Source organism: Dipodomys ordii, unplaced genomic scaffold (assembly GCF_000151885.1).
Source record: "Dipodomys ordii isolate 6190 unplaced genomic scaffold, Dord_2.0 Scaffold30, whole genome shotgun sequence".
In the NCBI taxonomy this organism is placed as follows: Eukaryota; Metazoa; Chordata; class Mammalia; order Rodentia; family Heteromyidae; genus Dipodomys; species Dipodomys ordii.
The window spans coordinates 10,807,740-10,829,454 of record NW_012267246.1 but is presented as its reverse complement, the minus strand read 5'-3'; the positions used below and the strand labels follow the sequence as shown (position 1 = coordinate 10,829,454).

Sequence of the window (21,715 nt, the reverse complement as noted above, 5' to 3'; positions counted from 1 at the left end):
AACAAGAAATAAGTACATAATACAGGTATACTGGAAAGAAAATTGTTCTCTATAGTTTCTATCAATAAATATTAGGTAACTTCTTACATAAGTAATCAAACTCATATCAAAATAATCCCAACTGTGTGTAACAATGTTCAATCTTCAGTACTGGACACAAAAATGTGTTATTAATTATAGATGTCCCTCCTAGCTGCATTGAGCATTAGCATGACAGGACTTCTTGCTTTCCATGAGAAATAAAATTTATGCTGCATCCTATTGAAGTGGATAAAATGTTGAGATAAAGATTTTGTTTTTTTAGGAAAACACTTCCATTAATGAGGAATGCTTTGTTTCCATATAAAGTAACAGGAACATATTATTCATTCAGAATTTAAAAGTATTTATCTAGAAGCTTTCTCAAATTACTGATATATCGATTGACATGATACATAAGATCTAACCTCAATAGTCAGTTCAGAAATTTTCCATTGTTCTGTGTGCAAACTACATTCCTCAAGACTTCAGTGACAGTTTGGCAAATTTCAAATGACACTAAACATATTCATGGGGTTCTTTCCTCTGAGCTCTAAGAGAGACATCTAAACAAATCTCACCACATTGAATTTGCAAAATGGCAAACATAGGAAATTGGTCACTATCCTAAAATACAGAAAACCTTAAATCCATGTGGTTGAATGTCATGTCTTTCCTGTCAAAGCACAGGAATGGAGAGAGGAGCCACATGTACTAGGTGATCGATATTTTTTAAATAAAAAGTATATTAAGTGTATGACTTAGCATTTGAGACAATTGCTAAGAAGTAATTCCCATGACATGAAGTTGATGTTAAAACAATCTTAAATTTATGGAGGTTATCCTACCAAGTGATGTATTAAACAAGGTACGGAGAGTTTTATGAGAGATCTATCACTCTCTTTTCTATCTAGATAAGAGTCACTCACCTGAGCAAAAGACCATGGAGAATAAGAATTCTTGAATAAAAAATTAAGTTCCTGAATTCCTCTGCCCCCAAACTTATCAGAGTCCATGCCCTGGTAGTTTCTTTAGAGACAATGGAACATTTTGCTGTGATAGATTTGACAAGGACATTCCAAAATGCCTTGTTTCATTTACATTAAAAAATGACTCCATAAAGTGGCGCTGTAGCTCAAGTGGTAGAGTGCTAGCTTTGAGCTGAAATGCTGAGGGACAGTGCCCAAGCCCAGAGTTCAAGCCCCAGGACCAAGCAAAAAAATAAAAAACTCTCTAAACCATATTCAGTGATGACTGAACAGCTTATCATTAAGTCATAGTTTTGTTCTTTCTTGGGAAAAATTCCTTATTTTGGTTGCTATCTACTATTAACACTTGTGTGTAGTACAAAGGATACTGAAAGTTACAAGTTCCCAACTATATGATGCAAGCTAGTAGTTTCTGTATGATTAGGCAAGAAGGTATGGTGTAACCTACTGGCACTTTCGTAGTAATCCCTTTTATTTATTATAGGTATAGGAGAATTCCTGCTTTTACTTGCAGATTCAGATGTTTTCGCTAAAACTTTAAAATTATAAAATATATTGTAGACATACTATATTCTGTGATTCGCATTTCAAAAATAAGTAAAATTCAAATGTTAAGTCTTCAGCTGTACTAAAATATCCTTTAAAATGTAGATTAATCTTATAATTAAAGCATTTTGTTACACTAAATATATGTCTCTGTTAACTTCATACCTCTACTAAATAAAAATAGTTCATTTAACAGCTTGTACTATTGTATTTATGCATTCTTAGAAAATTATTTTATATGAGAAAAGTGTGTTATTTAATGTCTTACCACTTTTATTTTTTTGCCAATCCTGGAGCTTGAATTCAGGGACTAGGCACTGTCCCTGAGCTTCTTTTACTGAAGGCTAACACTCTACTATTTGAGCTATAATGCCACATCCTGCTTTTTCTGAGTAGTTTATTGGAGATAAGAGTCTCACAGACTTTCATGCCCAGGCTGTCTTCGAACCATGATCCTCAGATCTCAGCCTCCTGAGTAGGATTACAAGCATGAAAGACTGGCACCTGGCTATGTCATCATTTTTAAAACAAAAATATAGCTTTAATTTTTAGTGTTTTATATTATAGGTCCTTAAAGTAGTGGTTTTATGGCTAAGACAAAAATCTCTAAAGTTTAGTTCCAGGTTAGGGTACTATCACTATAGTCCTATAGAATGGATTTCAATGGAGTATGTGACTGCCCTTCTAAATGTGGCTCAGAACCCTACCTTCCTCGATAATTCCATGGTCCATGTCTTTGGTAATGTCTTCAAAGATTGGGGGTTAAAAAGCATTTGTTTCTTGCTTTATTGTAGGACTTGCTACAGGCCTACAATACTATTTTGAGACAGGAACTAGGAACCAACGTGGAGTATTTTTTTTTAATGTGTAAAATAGTCACTTGGTTAGAAAGCAACAGAAACTAAAGAATACAACTTTCTCTCCATCTCCATCCCTTTCTTGAGCATTTTCTCCAGAGACATGTACTGCCAGATAGGTTAAAGGTTCTCTCACTGCTGACTTCCCCAGGTCTGAGGTGTTCTTTCCCTTCCTGATGGGATAGCAGTGCTTTTACTGTGTCCACTCAAGTGTGGTAATGAAGCCTGTTAGCCAGCCCTTCACCATTTTTCCAATTCTGTGTTGAACCACATGACCTGTTCACCTCCTGACCTATGAGCCTTGCTAGGGCTACCCTAACAGTTGTCATCTTGCACTCATGATCTGTCTAAAGACAAAAAGCACTATTTAATTAAACAATGTAAATGGGCACCAAAATGACTATATGATCTGCAAACAAGTTATAAAAAGTGAAGCAATTAGAAAAAATAGTTTTTAGCCAGGCACCAATGGCTCATACCTGTAACCCTAGCTACTCAGGATGCTGAGATCTTAGAATTGTGGTTCAAAGCCAGCCCTGGCAGGAAAAAGTCCATGAGACTCTTAGCTCCAGTTAGCCAACAAAAAAACAAGTGGCACTGTGACTCAAAGTAGTAGAACACTAGTCTTAAGCAAAAGAGCTCAGGGACAGTGCCCAAGCTTTGAGTTAAGCCCCTCAACTGACAAGAAAAGATTGATCAGTATTCCAAATTCCTGTAGCACTGTTTAACAAGAAAAACTTTTCTTGGCTGAAACTACAACTCACTAAACTGTTAAAAAAAAAAAAAAGACTTTGTAAATATACATTGAAAGAAGAGATGCATGAACAGCATAAACTGTTTCACTGTAGCTCTTAACGATTACAACTGATTTATTAAACAAATCGTACATATTAATCAGTACTGTGTGGTTCATTTTTTTAGAATTGATACTGGGGTTTGAACTCAGGGCTCAAATTGAGCACTGGCAGGTGCTCTATCACACCTCAAGCCTTTTCATTTTTTGGAAACAGGGTCTTTCTACATCAGCATAAATGTTTTTGGTGCCTGCACTGGGGCTTAAACACCGGACTTCAACTCCCACTTCATACAGTTGGCACTCTACCACCTGATCTACAGCTCCACTTCTGGCTTTTTCCTGGTTAGAGATAAGAGTCTCCAGATTTGTCTTGGTAGGCAAGCTCAGAATCTCAATCCTCAGATCTCAGCCTCCTGAATAGCCAGGATCATTGGTATAAACCACTGATGCCAGTCTCCTTTGAGTTCTTAAATACTTCTGTCCTTGTGATTGGAAGTTTCACTAAAGTGAATGTGTATATTTCTTTTCAGTTACCCAGAGTGAGGTTTATTGGGCTTCCTTAATCTTGAGAATTCGGGTATTATCTGTATGTTACCTTTTACCCATTATCTCTATTAGATCCTCTGGAACTGTCCAACTGTCCCCTAACTCAATGGGAATACTCATACTCTTGATATCCTTTATATCTGTCTCTATCTTCCTCTCTCTCTCTCTCCTTCGACTTCCCCACCTCCCCAGCCTGCGCCATCTGTCCTCCCCATCTGTCTCTTGTGCTCTCATTTGGGCTGGTCTTAAAGTCACAGACTGAAGTAATTTCCCACTTCAGCCTCATGAGTAGCTAGAACTACAGATATGCCTCCACTTCCTTTCCTTATTTTATTTTTTATTTTTTGCCAGTTCTGGGGCTTGAACTCAGGGCCTGGGCTCTGTCCCTGAGCTTCTTTTGCTCAGGGCCAGAACTCTACCACTTGAGCCACAGCACCACTTCTGGCTTTTTCTGTTCATTTGGTACTGAGGAATTGAACCAAGGACTTCACGCATGCTAGGCAAGTAATTTAGCACATTCCCAGCCCCTTGTTTTCCTTATTTTTCTATTGTGCATTTTAATTTTCTCTTCAACTGTATCTACTTCCCTGTGTAGCTCATCTTTTCTAATTTCAATTTTTTTTAATTCCTAGAACTAGTTTTCTCTTTAAAATATTGTCAAATTTTTACTGTCTCTAGTTCCCTTAGCATGTTATGGAATAAATTGTAAACATAGTATTATTATATCATGTTCTGAAGCTTTTATAGGTTTTGGAGTTTCTTGTTTTCTTATGTATTTAGTAATTTTTAGCAAGTCACTTCATATTTCTGGGAGTTTATATCAAGGAATTGTTTGTGTCTCAATTTAAGGTACATTTCTCCAGAGAGCATTTGCTTTTGCTTCTGTCTGCCACTTACAATCCAAGCACACTAACTACATTTTTAGTTAGGCCTTTATGTGCTCTGGGCAGAATAATTCAGACTCTAAATCTACATGAGCATGGCTTGTCATTCTAACCTCTGAAAAATCATTTACTTTCCCACCAGCTTAACCATTCATTAAAAATGTTGCTCACACTTGTAATCCTAGCTACTAAAGAGGCTGAGATCTGAAGATCATGGTTCAAAGCTAACTCAGGCAGAAAAGTCCATGATACTCTTATCTCCTATAAACTACTCAGAAAAAGCCAGAAATAGTGGTGTGGCTCAAGTAGTAGAGTGGTAGCCTTGAGCACAAAGAGGCTCAGGGACAGGACCCAGGACTGGAAAAAAGAAATTATAGCCAGGTGCCAGTGGCTCACACTTGTAACTCTAGCTTAGGAGCCTGAGATATGAGAATCTTAGTTCTAAGCCAGCCCAGACAAGAAAGTCTGTGGGAATCTTCAATTAATCACCAAAAAGCCAAAAGTTGGAGCTGTGGCTCAAGTCGTAGAGTACTAGTTTTGAGCACAAAACCCAAGGGTTGTGCCCTGGCCCTGAGTTCTTAAGACTGGCAGGCGCACACACACACAGAGTTACTTAAAAAGCTATATTTTAGGAATTGTTTTATAGAGCTCATGTCATTAAAAAGTTTGTCTGCTCAGAATCTAATCTCATGTAGATGTTTGAAGTTGTATATTTGTATCTTGAAGTTGTATATACTTGTATATATAACAACTTGTTGTATATACTTGTTATATACTGCAGCCCCTCAGTCACATAGATAGAAATGTACATTTGCCCTCATTCCTTGGCTCTTTTCAGACTTATTGTTAAATGTTTTAGAGGCCGCTGTCAAAAAGAGATTGAAGGCTGGGAAGGTAGCTTAGTGGTAGCAGGCTTGCCTAGCATGCATGAAGCCCCACATTTGATTCCTTAGTACCACATAAACAAAAAAGGCCAGAAATGATGCTGTGGCTCAAGTGGTAGAGTTCTGGCCTTGAGCAAAAGAAGTTCAGGGACAGAGCCCAGGCCCTGAGTTCAAGCCCCAGGACTGGCAAGAGAGAGAGGCAAACAACAGTTTTTATTAAAATGGACATCTTCTAGGTATCAAGCATGTGTAGGCAGACTATGCACAACACATGCTACTATTAAAGCTTAGTTTTGTAAGTAATCGCTGGGAATAGAAGACATACCTACTTGTCACCTTCTATGGAGCCTCTTCCAAACTGACAAAGTCCATTCTACTCATTACCGCTATATACTATAGTTTTATCTCCACAGCACCTTATTGTTGCTAAATACTGTGAGACCTTATTGTGAGACCTTACTAAGCTGACATCAATTTATAATCCTAACCGCAAAAGCTTTTTGTTTATTTCTGTTATCAAGATGCCACTACCCTCATGTATCTTGCATGTTATCAGTCAGGTCACAGCAAACATACACTGAATTTTAACTGTCAGTCAGCAATAGATCTGGGGTTAGCAATAAAAGCCACAATCGAATAGAATCAGTTATACCCAACTTGTCAACAAAAGGTTTGCACCAGGAGTATTTTTCTTAAGTCCCCAGCCTGGAATCTTATTTTGGTGCTCTGATGTACTGAATTTCCTATACAATTGTTTAGAAAATGACTCACAGGCAAAATAGATACAGAAATAAAACGTCATTGCAATTACAATATAAAAGATCCCAAAGTTGGGCTCACTATGAGCTCACGCCTGTAATTACTCAGGAGGCTGAGATCTGAGGATCGCGGCTTGAAGCCAGTCTGGGTAAAAAAAAAAAAGTCCATGAGACTCTTATCTCCAATTAGCCAACAAAAAGCTGGACATGGAGCTGTAGCTCAAGTGGTAGAGCTCTCACCTTGAGCGTAAAAGCTCAGGGACAATGCCCTGAGTTCAAGTCCCAAGACCGGCACAGAAAGAAGAAAAAGAGATCCCAAAGCTCACATACTGCCTTGCCTGGTTGAAAGGAAGTTCCTTATGGACAAGAATCCTCTTCCATTCTGTATCTGCATCCCAGTAGCCACCAATGTGGTCCATGGCAGCAGAGAGCCAACTATGATAGCCACGGCCGCTAGAGGGCGCGCATAGAAACGCTGCCCGGGCCACGCCCCAGCGTCCTAGGTTACAGCACAACAGACACACCCCACCCCACCCGTGCGCTCCTCCCTACGTCAGGGCTTACGCCCTCGGCGCGTGACGGCACCCTGCGGTATAAAAGCGTGCTGCGCGTGCGCCGAGCCCTCTCGGATCCCACGGCCTGCCGGCAAGATGGCGCCGGTGAGTGTGCGAGCGAGCGCCTGGCAGGACGGTTCTAAGTGTGCGGGCGCGCGGTGGGACTCCCTAGGCCTCTGGCGAACAGGGCCGACTCGAGGGCGGGGAAAGTAGCGCCCGGGTCGGGAACGCTGCGCAGGCGCTACGCGCCCAGGCTGGTTTCCCATCGCCCAGGCTGTCCCGGGCCTGCGGCCCGGTTAGCGCGAGGCCGCGGCGGGGGCCCCGCGCCCTCGGGACCTGGGTTAAGAAAGTTTCCCGAAACGTGTAAGTTGAGGAAGAAGCGTTCTAAAGCGCAAAAGTCACTTGGTCCCGCGCCGGTGGCTCACGCCTGTCATCCTAGCCACTCGGGAGGCTGAGATCCGAGAGATGGAGGTTTGAGGCCGGCCCGAGCAGGATCGTGGAGGGAGTACAGTCAGGCTAGGGGCGTGGCTCACGTGGTAGAGCACCTACCCAGAAGGCGCACCACCTGCTCGCTGGAAACGCTGCAATCGGTCTCCAATATGACTTAGGTGTTTAAGAGACAAAATGCTTCAAAGAGTCCTTGAAGACTTAAGATTGTGTTAGCAGCTTGTTAAAAATAGGCTGTACACAGAACTGAGTAATGTCCATTCGGGCGTTAAGTCCCAAAGAGTTAACCAGTTGAACTGAATTCAGAGTCCAGCATCTCGCTAGTCTCTGCCGAGTTTTGAGATTGGGGACGGTGGAGGCCACGCAGGATGGCACATGAAAGCAGACCGAAGAATGGTGGGGCCTCATTGGAGATTAAAAATTGATGGGTTTTGCTTCGTTTCATTGGACGTATGTTGATGATCTTGGTTACCAAAAGCCACCTTTTTACCTGTAACTGAGTATTGAATCCCATAGACATCGTTGGTGGAAGCCTGATGCGGCAGCTAACAATTTGGGTTAGAAGGAGGTACTATGCATCTGTTCCTTATCTGAAGTCTGAGAATGGCTTTAAAATGTCAGAGCAATGGCTCTTGCCTGCTACTCAGGGGACTGAGCAGCTAGGATGGCCGTTCAAACCTGGAACAAGAAAGTCCATGAGACTCTTAACCTCCAATTAACCACCAGACAAAGCTAACCGTGGAGCTGTGGTTAAAGTGGTAGAGCGCTAGCCTTGAGCAAAAAACGTCTGGGACAGTGTCCAGGCCCTGAGTTCAATTAACAAGTTTTGTGTATAAACTAAATGTCTTGCCCTGTCATAATTCATGCTTAATTTGTGTAGCAGAAAGACAAGAAGCCTAAGAGGTCAACCTGGAAGTTTAATTTGGACCTTACCCATCCAGTAGAAGATGGAATTTTTGACTCTGGAAATTTTGTAGGTATCATTTTTACTGTCTTATGTCTTTGTGTAGTTCTTGATCATTCAAGTTTATAATCAATATTAATCAAAGTCATTTTCCTAGGGTACCTTCCCTAGTGAATATCTAGGGTTTTCTTCCCTAGTTTTGCATCTTTTCTGTTTTAAAATAGGAACAGTTTCTTCGAGAGAAGGTTAAAGTCAATGGGAAAACCGGAAATCTCGGGAATGTTGTTCACATTGAACGCTTCAAAAACAAAATCACTGTTGTTTCTGAGAAACAGTTCTCCAAAAGGTTGGTACTTATACAGATTTTAATGGAAGAATCGTAGAATAGTAATTTTAGAGATTTTTTTTAAGTGGCATAGTTTTGAAGGTTTGGCAGCCAACCAAAGGCAAAATTTCTCACCATCTTGCTGTCAGTTTTCACTTGCTCAGTGAAAAGTGGTATTATGTGAAATCTCTGTAGTAGAGCTAAGTAGCCCAACAATGGGGGGGGGATGCTGCCCACTTTTGCAAGAAGGGTCTGCAAGCTTCAAATGAAATTCGAAGAGTGAACCTAGCAAATTGGGATTAACTATTCCCACAGAGAAAGCCATAAGAGGGAAGATCAAGAGAAATACTACTTGCATTAGTAACAGTCTGGGAACAGCTCTCAGTGTTGAGCAGTCTTGTACAGTGTTTAATAGAAAACAGCACCAGTAGCTCTTAATCGTAGCTACTCAGGAGGCTGCTATGTGAGGATCTCAGTTCAGAGCTAACCAGGGCAAAAAAAATTCCTTAAGACTCTTGTCTCCAATTAACCACCAGGAAAGCCTAAAGCAGAGCTGTGGATTAAGTGGTAGAATGCTAGCCTTGAGCACAAAAGCTCGGACAGCACCCAGGACCAACTGAAAAAAGGTTTAGGGGTGAATTGGGGGTTTCAAAAGATTAGTACAACAGTGGATCTTCCAAACAAAATAGGGATTGTATTGCTTAATGAAATTCATGATCTTTGTTTTTAAGGTATTTGAAGTACCTTACCAAGAAGTATCTGAAGAAGAATAATCTTCGTGATTGGCTTCGAGTGGTTGCATCTGACAAGGAGACTTACGAACTTCGCTACTTCCAGATAAGCCAAGATGAGGATGGCTCAGAATCTGAGGACTAGTTGGCTTCCTGTGTCTGGCATTGCTTTTTTAGTAAATGATATGTAAAGAAGAAATGTCTAGACATACAATGAATAAAAATTATTGTATTTAAGATGCTGTTTATATGGGTTTGCTTTTAACAGCTGATAGAATTTTTCCAGGAGTTCTAAGTTTTGTTAATTTAAAGTGTTCCAGAGACTCTAGATATTGGGATGAAGACTGTCACAATTTGTGAATAATGTCCTGGGTTCCATGAGGGTGCTGAGGTTGAGGTACTTCTAGATTAGCATAAAGGTTCTGGGTAAACTGGAAGCTGTTTAATTTCTAGCCCACAGATATCTTAATGCTTCAGAGGTTGTGACTGTTGGTGGGTAGGGTTGGTGGTATAGGTCTATAATTCCAATGCTGAGGAGTCTCAGGCAAGAGAATGGAGAGGTAGAAAGCAGCCAGGGTCACATACCCAGACTCAAAACTAATGATAATTTGTAAGTAAATAGAAGGCATGGGAGCAAGGTGCTGGTGGCTCATGCCTGCAATGGTAGCCACTCAGGAGACAAGTCCGAGGATCACTGTTCTAACCCAGCCAGGGCTGGAAAATCCATGAAATTATTTTCTCCAGTTAACCACTAAAAAACTGGAAGTGGTGCTGTGGCTCAAAGTAAGAGTGCCAGCCTTAAAGCTCAGGAACAGCACCCAAGTCAAGTAAAAGCCCCATGACTGGGGGGAAAAAGGGAAGGGGGATGGAAATGAGCTTAGAATGTTGATGCTTAGACACAATAAAAATTAATGTTTTGTAGAAAAGAGCAATCCAAAGTAAAAAGCAGTTCTTGGAAGAACCATATCTATGTGCTTTTGGATTGTTACTGACGCTCAGAGACATGTCTAAATATTTGTGTGTATGTGTAAGGCCACATATTTTAGTACCACTCAGCTGTGAGGGACTGCAATTGTATCTTCTTTCCACTAGGTGGAGATACATGTTTCTGGAGGATTTTGTAAATTATAACACAGCTGTTTAATAGGTGGCAGAAAACTTACCATAATGCACAGCACAAATTGTTTTTAGAGGGTTTTTTTTTTGTTTTTATTTATTTAGCCAGTCCTGGGGCTTAAACTCGGGCCTGGAAAATGTTCCTGAGCTTTTGTTCAAGGCTAGCACTCTACCTCTTGAGCCACAGCGTCACTTCTGGCATTTTCTGTGTATGTGGTACTGAGGAATCAAACTCAGGGCTTCTCTACCAGTAAGCCACGTTCCCAGCCTAAGTTATTTAAAACATTTAGAATATCTTGATTTCTCATTTGGCTATGCAACAGGCTTCATATTTCACATACCCTATGGATATAAGCATGCTTAATAAAATTCTGTTTTCTATAATTCTGTTCAAAAGGACCGAAAGTTAAACTCTACTAGAAGAGGAGCTGTTTTTTCAGTTAGGACACTTCTAAATGCATGTTACCCTTATTTGCAATTTAAGGATCCCCCCAAAAAGCTTTATTTTGCCAACAAAAAACAAGGCATTGAAGTATAACTAATTCTAGATAAACATTTTTATTGGCTTATGTAGGTAATACAGAGGGAGATTTCACTGTTGCATTTCCACACCTGATAAAACACTGCTTCTGTAGGGTAAGTGCTCCATGCAACCAATGCTAAATTAGTTTTCCCTCACCCCTCACTATATAAACATGAAATAAAAAATGTGCAAAGAAAAACAAAAAGTTAACATTCAAATGTAACTAGGCATTCTTGTCTGAATGGAGATTTTGTTCTAAAAATTCTACCTAAAAGATTATTTTGTCATTATTTAATGGCAAAATATAACCCAAGAGTGAACCTATATAGCCTTTATCTTACTTGTTGGGAAGATTCATTATATATACATTGTAAGGTCTGCCCTAGGCTATGCAGACCCTGGCCTCCCCGCCTCTTGGCTAAGTCTCTCCCAGTATGTGTCACCTAGGTAACTGGCATACCTGAAGACTCCTGCTCCGAGATCATATCCTGGTCTGCCCCAGGTCATGCCTCCCGTTGGATCAGGGGCGGGTGTGCCAGTTACGTAGGTGACACAGGTACTGGGCAGAGACATAGCCAAGAGGTAGGGCAGCCAAGACCTACATGGCCTGGGGCAGACCTTACACATGCACACACACACACACACATATACAGAAATTGTAGTAGTTTTTATTGTGGGTATTCCAGGAGCGGTGTTACAATAACTATTATATTATCATATATCATGTGTAAATATATATATTACATACATACAAATACACATTGTGTTAGGAATGTTGGCATAGTGGTAGTGTTTGCGTAGCATGCATGAAGACCTGGGTTCCATTCCTTAGTACTACATAAACAGAAAAAGCCAGAAGTAGCACTGTGGCTCAAGTGGTTCGGTGGTAGTCTTAAGCAAAAGCAGCTCAGGAACAGTGCCCAGGCACTGTTGAGTTCAAGCCCCAAGACTGGCCAAAAACACAAACACACACACACACACATGAAACCTGGCGTTTATACCCCAGACCCAAAGGCCAGGAGTCCCAAGTTAGGTCCAGCTACTCCTCCCCATATGCCAAGTAAAGAGCCTTGGAATACAGCCCTTCAGGACATCTCCAGCTGTCTTCAGAGGCAGACATGGGCTGACAGGGAGAACTGGGGCAGGGCAGTGAAGGTGGTAGTGGGAGGCGTTGCACAGTTCAGTCTGGCCACAGACATGTACTGCTGACCACTAGCTGTCTTTGTCGCTGTAGGAGTTATCACTTTACCTTTGGGACAAGTTTCCTGGTGGGTGATTTCCTAAGTTTTGGAATGTTTCTTTTAAAATGAGAAAGGGCAGGCCCTGTTTGAGGACATTCGTCTGTCTTCCATATAACATGCTTAGCACTGAATCTTCTCTCCTTCCTGAGCCCAAGGTGATTGCAAAAGGACCACAACAGAGAATAACTGTCCAAAGGGGGGGTCATGAACTAATTCACAGAACCCAGCAAAAGTAGCTTTAAATTCACACACACACAAACACACACACCTATGAGCCCAGGCAGATTTGGAACTCATAATCCTCTTGCCTCTGCCTCCTGAGTGTTGGAGTACTGAATTCCAAAATACTGTTTTCTCTAGATGTTTGGAAAAGTGGTAGGCCTCTGGTAACTTTTAAATTTAGTAAAGAAGAAAGATAAATACACCAGGTGCCTGTGGCTTCTGCACATGATAGAAGTCTGTCCTGTGAGAGACAAAAAAACAGCCTGGGTGACAGAGCAAGACTCCAGCACTAAATAAATAAGCAAATAAGTCAACAAACAAATACAGAAATCAGGATATTTAATTTCCTAATCAAACAAAATACACTGCTGATTTAGAAAGCAAATCACTTCCATCTTGAGTTAAATGAAAGAAAAGAAGAAATTGGTACTTTTGAGTTGGATTTCTTCTCAAAGGACTTTTTTTTTTTTTTTTTTTGCCAATCCTGGGGCTTGAACTCAGGGCCTGGGCACTGTCCCTGAGCTTCTTTTGCTCAAGGCTAGCATTCTACCACTTAAGCCACAGTGCCACTTCTGGCTTTTTCTGCTTATGTGGTACTGAGGAATTAAACCCAGGGCTTCATGCATGTTAGGAAAGCACTATACACATTCCTAGCCCGCAAGGGACTTTTTTTTAACCAAGTCTTAACCAAGGAGAGAAAAATATATATGGGGTGTGTGTGTGTGTGTGTGTGTGTGTGTTTTGTCGGTCATAGGGCTTGAACTCTGGGCCTGGGCACTGCCCTCAGCTATTCAGCTCAAGACCAGTGGCCTACCACTTGAGGCACAGCACAACTTCCAGTTTTCTGGTGGTTAATTGGAGATAAGAGTCGCATGGACCTCCTACCTGGGCAGGCAGGGTAAGTAACCACGATCCTCAGATGTCAGCCTCCTGAGTAGCTAGGATTACAGGCATGAGCCACCGGTGCCTGGCCATATATGTGGTTTTTAATGCATCTTTGTTGCTGGGGTTAGGAAGAGGACATATCTCTTATTAAGCATCTTCAGCTGGCATTTTTTTCATGCACTGATAGACATCTGGCCAGCCTCAGTATTATGTAGCTCAAAACACACTTATTCTCCCAGACTTCTTAAGGAACTCGGTGCATTCTCTGGATGCCAAAAATAACATCTAGATCAGTGAGTTCACATAAATCACTGGATCATGGAACATGAAACAGCAAGAAGAAACTACGAATCCAATAATAAATATGGCAAGGTGCACAAACAAGAGAATTAAAACCAGATGAGAAGGAGGCTTGCAGGACAGAAGGTCAAGAAGCCAGGCTCTCCACTCCCTCGGCACCCCAGAATAATCCTCTGATGGTACTCTTTCTTGGCCAGCAACCTTCTGCTCCAAGCTGTTTTTGGAAATTTTAATGTGACAGATTTGAGGCATTAACACACAAACAAGCAATTCGTGTAATTTATTTTAGTTTGCTCAAGGTCCCAGACCATTGTGCAATGAACAGGAAAATTATTGAAGTTGCAGGTGTGGCTCAGATGGTAGAGCACTAGCCAATGAGCAAAAGCATTAGGTATAGAGTTTGAGTCCCAGTCTTGGACCAAAAAAGAAAAAAGGGAAAATTGTGATTGTTGTACTTTTAGAGTAGTATGCCCTTATGCTCCGAAATGCATTGCACAGACATGGGGGAGGGAAGGAAGGGGGGGAAAGGGAGAGGGAGAGGGGAAGGCAAAGGAAGAGGGAAAATGGGAGGGAGAAGGAGAGGGAAAGGGAGAGAGATAGCCAAGCCAGGCACTGGTGGCTCACACCTGTGATCCTAGCTATTCAGGAGGCTGAGATCTGAAGATTGCAGTTTAAAGCCAGCATGGGCAGAAAAGTCACTCTGAGTCCCCTATCTCCAATAAACTACTCAAAAAACCAGAAGAGGCCCTGAGGCTCAAGTGGTAGAGTACTAGCCTTGAGCACAAAGAGGCCCAGGGACAGCACCCAGGCACTGAGTTCAAGCTCTAAGACTGGGAATAAAAAATCCAAATATAACCAGATGCCAGTGGCTCACACCTGCAATCCTACATAATCAGGAGGCTGAGATCTAAGAATTGAAGTTCAAAGCCAGCCTGGGCAAGAAACCAAGAGATTCAACCACCAAAATGTCAGAAGTGGAACTTCTCAAGTGGTAGAGCACTAGCCATGAGCTAGCTTAGAGATAGTGCCCAGACCCTCGGTTTAAGCCCAGGTATGGGTACAAAAACTTCAACTTCAAAAGATATAGCTGAATGTTATTGGCTGAACCGGTAATCTAGCTCTTTAGGAAATAGAGTTTGAAGCCAACCCAGCCAGAAAAGTCCAGAAGATTCTATCCCCAAATAACCAGTAAAAGATAGAGTAGGAGGTGCAGCTTAAGTGGTAGAGCACCAGATAAGCAAGCAAGTTAAGCAAGCTCAAAGCCCTGAGTTCAAACCCTGATATTGGCTAAATATATATATATATATATATATATATTCATTATATATCCATCTATATTATATATACTCCTTCATTTTATATATATGTATATATGCAATATATGCACATATATGTGTTATATGGTTATATTTTTATAAACATTTATATACATGTATTATATACATATATGTGTATTTATGCATATAAAATGAGGGAATTTTTATCACTTTGTGTCACGTAGCTATTTCGGCCCTACTTTTTCCACCTTGTTTGGAAAACTGAACTATCTGAATCTGTGTCTCCCAAACTGCAATTCCTATCTGGGCACTGGTGGCTCATACCTGTAATCCTAGCTACTCAGGAAGCTGAGATCTGAGGATCACGGTTCAAAGCCAGCCCCAGCAGGAAAGCCAATGAGACTCTTATCTCCAATTAACCACCAGAAAACTGGAAGTGGCGCTGAGGCTCAAGTGGTAGAGCACTTGCCTTAAGCTGAATAGCTTAAGGACAGTGCCCAGTTCCAGAGGTCAAGCCCACGACTGACCAAAAGAAAACCCTGCAATTCCTGAGACCTCAAATAAAGTCCTTTAGCATTTATAATTTTGGTGTTTGAATTTATGTATGCAAATACTTCTCCATTTTATGTATGTATTTTTGGTAACCGTTAGTTCCTCAACTGAATCCCCTGTAGATATTAAGCAATAACTCTATTTTTTCTTTTTTTATACAAATTTAGGTACAACTGATAAAAACACAAAAATGTTACATATTTATGAGGTACCATGTGATATTTCAATATGCATATATGTTATGTAATGTTTAAGCCAGGGTAAACATACCTGTTTCTGCAAACATTTATCCTTCTGTATGTGTTTTGGTAATTGGTAATGGGATTTCAACTCAGGGCCTTGCTCTCTCACTTAGCTTTTTCACACAAGACTCTACCACTTGAGCCACACTTCCACTTCTGGCTTTTTACTGGTTAGTTGGAGATAAGAGTTTCTTGGGTTTGTCTGCTTGGATTGGGCTCAAATCAGAATCCTCAGATCCAGCCTCATGAGTAGCTAGGGTTAAAGGCAAAAGATATCAGGTCCTGGCAAACATTTATCATCTCTTTATTATGGAAAAAAATTTCAAAATCTCTCTAGTTTAAATATATATATGTACATGTATATATATATGTGTGTATATATATATATATATATAAAATATATATATATATAAAAAATATATATATATATATACAGCATACCAGGCGCAGGTGGCTCACACCTATAATCCTAGCTACTCAGGATGCTGAAATCTGAGGACCCACGATTCAAAGCCAGCCCAGGTGGGAAAGTACATGCGACTCTTACCTATAATTAACCACCAGAAAACCAGAAGTGGCATCTGTGGCTCAAGTGGTAGAGTACTCACCTTGAGCTGAAGATCTGAGGGACAGCACCCAGGACGAGTTCAAACCCCATGACTGACAAAAAAAAATACACACACACACACAGACACAGAGCATTTTTTTTCCCGGTCATGGGGCTTGAACTCAGGGCCCTGAGTTCCTGAGCTCGTTTGCTCTACTACTTTGAGCCACAGAGCCACTTCCAGTTTCCTGATGGCTAACTGGAGATAATGTTTCACAAGGCTGGCTTTGAATTGCAATCGTCAGTTCTGAGCCTCCTGAGTAGCTAGGGTTACAGGTGTGAGCCATGAGCACTTGGGTCTATTTGTGTGTGTGTGTGTGTGTGTGTGTGTGTGTGTGTCGGTTGTGGACTTGAACTCTGGGCTGGGCGCTGTCCCTCAGCTCTTCAGCTCAAGGCTAGTGCTTCCCCACTTGAGCGACAGTGCCACTTCTGATGTGGTGCTGAGGAATTGAACCCAGGGCCTCATGCATGCAAGGCAAGCGCTCTACCACTGAGCTAGCTTTCCAGTCCAGTCTATTATTTTTCTGTATTTTTAATTTTTCTTTTAGATTTATAACTACCTGGAGAAATTCATGCTTGTATGTGCCCATTCTTGCAAACATTTATTTTTCAGAGCTGAGGACTGAATTCAGGCCCTCACACTTGCTAGACAGTGCTCTTCCACTGAGCTAAATCCCCAACCCCGACAGTATACTATGCACTTAAACTACTTTTTACTGAAAAACACTGATTCCTTACTCATTCTATATTTGTGTCCTTTTCCCTGAGCTATTTGCTCCTGCAGTCATGTTACAGACATCTTAGAAGTCAGAATGAACAGACAGAAGACCAGACTCTCAAACATCAATGACTCTCACCATAAATGGCCTACATCTGACCAATCCTGACAGGAAAGACTTTCAGACCACCTCCTACATTACTCTTGGCCAACCTTGGCTAACATGAATACATCTTTGGGGCTGTTTTAACTGTGTCTACCTTCTTCTTACCTTGCTTCCAATTCTCCTATTTAACCAAGGACAAATATCTGTAATCCTGCTGAAGATGGACTAGATTATGGTGCCATGTAAAAATCTCTGCCCTTCATCATGTGTCTTTATTTGCCATATAGAAGCAAGTGGCCAGACCTGACATGGCATGTGGAAGTCTAGTTTCAGTAGTATTTCAATTTATAAACGTACCAAAATTTACTCCACTAATCCCCTATATTAGATACTGAGATTGATTCTAAACTTCTGCTATTATAAATAATACATCACTTTTTTTTTTTTTGTCGGTTGTGGGGCTTGAACTCTGGGCCTGGGTGCTGTCCCTCAGCTCTTCAGCTCAAGGCTAGCGTTCTACCACTTGAGCCACAGTGCCACTTCCGGCTTTTCTGCTTATGTGGTGCTGAGGATTCGAACCCAGGGCCTCATGCATGCAAGGCAAGCACTCTACCACTGAGCCACCTTCCCAGCCCAATACATCACTTTTTTACAACCTTGTTTCTTTAAAGTAACTGGAGTTTTTAGACAATTTGTAGAGTCCTATTCTGTGTGTGTGTGTGTGTGTGTGTGTGTGTGTGTGTGAGCGTGCGCACGCACGTGTGCCCACTCGTGTTGGTCCTGGGCTTGAACTCAGGACCTGGGCACTGTCCCTAAGGTTCTTTTGCTCAAGCACTCTACTACTTGAGTTACAGATCCACTTCCAGGTTTTTTGGTTAACTGGATATAAAGAATATCATGGCATATCCAGCCCACGCTTACTTCAAACTGTGATCCTGAGATCTCAGCTCTCTGAGTAGCGAGGATTACGGGTATGTGCCACAGGTACCCGGCAGTAAGTGTAGCTTTAATTCTTCTTTCCTTTCCTTTTATTTTAAATTGGCTTCCAGAAATGTACCAAGTTGTATTCACATGACTAGAGATGATATTAATTTCTACAGCTAACCATGCACATACATTTATTTATTTATTTATTTATTTATTGTCGGTCGTGGGGCCTGAACTCTGGGCCTGGGCGCTGTCCCTCAGCTCTTTAGTTCAAGGCTAGCGCTATACCACTTGAGCCACAGTGCCACTTCCGGTTTTTTCTGCTTATGTGGTGCTGAGGAATCGAACCCAGGGCCTCATGCATGCAAGGTAAGCACTCTACCACTGAGCCACCTTCCCAGCCCCACCATGCACATTTTAGTCTGCACATCCAGCACAATCCATTCCTACTGCTTCAACATATTGGCTGCTTCTGTGTTGACCATGGACTCACCACATAGAAAAATAGCTTTTACTGGTGCTATCACTCAAGGCCTTTAGGCTATTGCAAATGTTTAGTTCTTTCATGTTGCCTTTGCTTTCAGTAATGATTCTACTTCCGGTCTGGTCCCTACTTCTTGATCTTCACTTCCTGTGGCCCACTGTCTCTCCAAAAATGTGCAAGCTCCCAACTTTAGGAATTTTCTTCTGCCCTGCTACCGCTAGAGTTCTTACAAGCATAAACTCACTACAGTAGGAAAGAGATAGTCTTCCTTTAAGCCACCTGTGAGATAAGAAGGAAGGAAGAGAAGACTTAGAATGAAAGCAGATGCAGAAAACAATGAAGATAGGGAAAGAAATGTGTACACATAAGGACAGTGGGAAAGCAGCTATCACTAGAGCATGATTTAAAGGTAGAGATCCTATCTGAGGAAATTCCTTACATACTGGTAGAGAATATTAGTTAAGACTCAGGTCTCTTGGGACAGCACCTTGGCCTAGCATGAGAAAAACAGATGCAAAAGAGACATTGTTTCAGAACACCTTGCCTCTGCCCCTCCTCAGCTCCTTATGGTTTTGATGCCTTTTGTGATCCTGGGGAAAAGGTTTTTGGTTTGGTTTTGTTTTTTGTTGGTCATAAGGCCTGAACTCTGGGCCTGGGTGCTGTCCCTTAGCTCTTCAACTCAAGGCTATACTCTACCACTTTAGCTACAGTACCACTTCCAACTTTTTCTGCTTGTGTGGTGCTGAGGAATCGAACCCAGGGCCTCATGCATACAAGGCAAGCACTCTACCACTGAGCCACCTTCCCAGCCCTGGGGAAAGGGTTTGAGAAGGGACCTGATTAGGAATTAACAACCAATCAGAATGCTGTGGGATTGTGGGACCTAACTAGTCAGGTTTTATGTTCCATTTAATTATAGTAGAGGCAACCAGTCAGAACACATCTTGGGTATAAGAACTCTTAGAGTCACTGGTGAAAGAGATAGAGCCAAACAAATAGGGAGAGAGAGCGTACGATGGAGACAAGAGAGACACAGAGACAGCCACCTGAAGACGAAAGCGTGGACAATTGGCATAGCAACAGCAATGGTCTTTGAGCTAAATAGTTGTCTTCTGAATGAAGTTCTTCACATTCATCCTCCCTTGTCCTGGACTTCACTCTTTAAACTTCTGAGACAGGAATCCAAGGAGGCCACCGCAGCACAGCTGCTTCAACACTGGCAGGTGTTGTCTGCTGCTGAGCTGCAGCACCAATATTGGTAGACATTACTTGTGACAGGGCCGCAATGCTAGTGGTCTCTGTCAGGTACTGAGCCAAATGGGCTGTGTGGGCTCTGCCTGCCGGGAGCAAAAATAGAAAATTCTGCATCAATGCTGAGACAAAGAGTTTGGGAATGTGGCTCAGTGGTAGAGTGTTTGCCTAACATGCACGAAGCCCTGGGTTCAATTCCTCAGTACCACATAAACAGAAAGAGCCAGAAGTGGTGTTGTGGATCAAGTGGTAGAGTGCTAGCCTTGAGCAAAAGAAGCTTAAGGACAGTGCCCAGGCCCTGAGTTCAAGTTTCAGGACTAGCAAAAACAAACAAACAAAAAACACAGTAAAGAGCCAGGTGTTTTAAACTCCAGCTCAAACTCCATTTAGAAAGCAAGTGTACATGTATAATCCCAGTACTTGGGAGGCTGACACAGGAAGACTACAAATTTGAAGCCAGTCTGAGCTAACTAGTAAGACCATGTCTCAAAAAAAAAAAAAAAATTGAAGCAACATTGTGAAACAGTACATCCTTATTTGCATTAAAATAGAGTTTAGGAGCACATGTGTGCTGCTTATTTATATATAATCTGTATGGGACAGAATATAAAAGACTGGTAGGAGGGGAAATGTAGCAAGTGGAGAACAGGGATGTGAATGGACTCTCGCACTTCAGCCTTTTGTACTATAGAAATTTTGAACTATATGAATGTAGTAGAGAAGTAAAATGTTGTCCTCTTTCTCACCAGTGAATACCTTGAATCATTCTTTAACTTACATAATGAAGCTTTTTCTTTTAGAATCTATTTCCTGCCTTTGTCCAAAATTGTCCCAATAGCACACATTATAAAGGATCCCTGAAACTATAAGTAATTCCTATGATAAAACTGATTCAATCATGTGCAAGCTGAACATGACAAATTTCTGCCATGTAAAATTCTTTCAAGTGATCCTCGGTGTCATTTTTACCTTGGGTCAAAACCAAGGGCTTAAGGGGTCAGGAGCAGCAATTGATCTGTTTTCATAGAATCTGTTGCAGGGCTGGGGAAGGGAAAAATAAAAATAGCCTAAACTTGGGTTAGGGGTGTAGCTCGGTGGAAGAATACTTGTCTGGCAAATGCAAGGCCCTCAGCTCTGAAAAAATAAAAAAATAATCTAGGCTTTCCTTTCTTTTTCTTTTCCTCCCTTTTGAATCCTAAGAAGGAAGCTCATGATGTGTGGACCACCCACACTACAGATTGTAAACACATTTTCATGCTCTTTTTCTTTAAAGGTACATTAATAAACTACAACCCCAAGTGGTTGATTGACTTGAACAAAAAGTCTTAAAAGCAAGGAAAACAAGCTCTTAATGAAAACAACATCTATAAGCCCAAGCATCCTGTCTTTTATTTTTAGTGATTTTTCTTGACTCTGACAAAAAAACAGATACTTACCTCCCTCCACAGGGGTTAAACATCACAGAGCTTCATCAAGGATTTGTTTTTATTTGATGGTCATGGGGCTTGAACTCTGGGCTTGGGCACTGTCCCTGAGCTTCTTTCCTCAAAGCTAGCACTCTACTACATTGAGCCACAGCTCCATTTCCAGGTTTTTGGTGATTAATTGGAGATTAGTGAGAGGCCTAAGCCAAAGTACAGCCATTCTAGACTTAGACTCCATTTTGAAGGCCTTTACCAAAAGTATCCATTGTGAAGGCCTTTACCAAAAGTACCCATTGTAAAGACTTTTACCAAGAGTAAGAACTCAAGTTCCTGGAAAAACTGCAAAATGTCCCAATAACGTTCTTCCCATAACTCCCCTAGCAATAGCCATTAGCGGATGGCAGGAAAGCACCTGAAGCTCCAAATGTTTTTTTTTTTTCAGGTAAGGGGTAGGTTTATTCATCGTTCAGGCTGGCACCAGGCCATCTTGGTCCTCCACGCAGTGGGGAAAGGCCTGGGAAAGAGAGAGAAAGTGAGAGCGCTGGGGAAAAGAGCTAAGAGAGAGCTATAAAAGAGAGAAAATAGCTAGAAAAGAGAAGAG

The 21,715-nt window shown here is 41.5% G+C and overlaps 1 protein-coding gene across 2 annotated transcripts; it reads left to right on the top strand.

The window, feature by feature from the left end:
- Positions 1-6,857: 6,857 nt before the first annotated feature.
- On the top strand, positions 6,858-9,485 carry Rpl22l1 (ribosomal protein L22-like 1). 2 transcript variants are annotated; one of them, XM_013016162.1, is made up of 4 exons: positions 6,858-6,937; positions 8,160-8,252; positions 8,408-8,529; positions 9,240-9,485. In XM_013016162.1, the coding sequence occupies exons 1-4, from the start codon at positions 6,929-6,931 to the stop codon at positions 9,382-9,384; spliced, it is 369 nt and encodes a 122-aa protein (XP_012871616.1). In that variant the 5' UTR covers positions 6,858-6,928; the 3' UTR covers positions 9,385-9,485. The 2 variants fall into 2 exon arrangements, with proteins under 2 accessions (XP_012871616.1, XP_012871617.1); XM_013016163.1 differs by having other exon boundaries at positions 6,873-6,937; positions 8,163-8,252.
- The last annotated feature ends 12,230 nt before the right edge of the window (positions 9,486-21,715 follow it).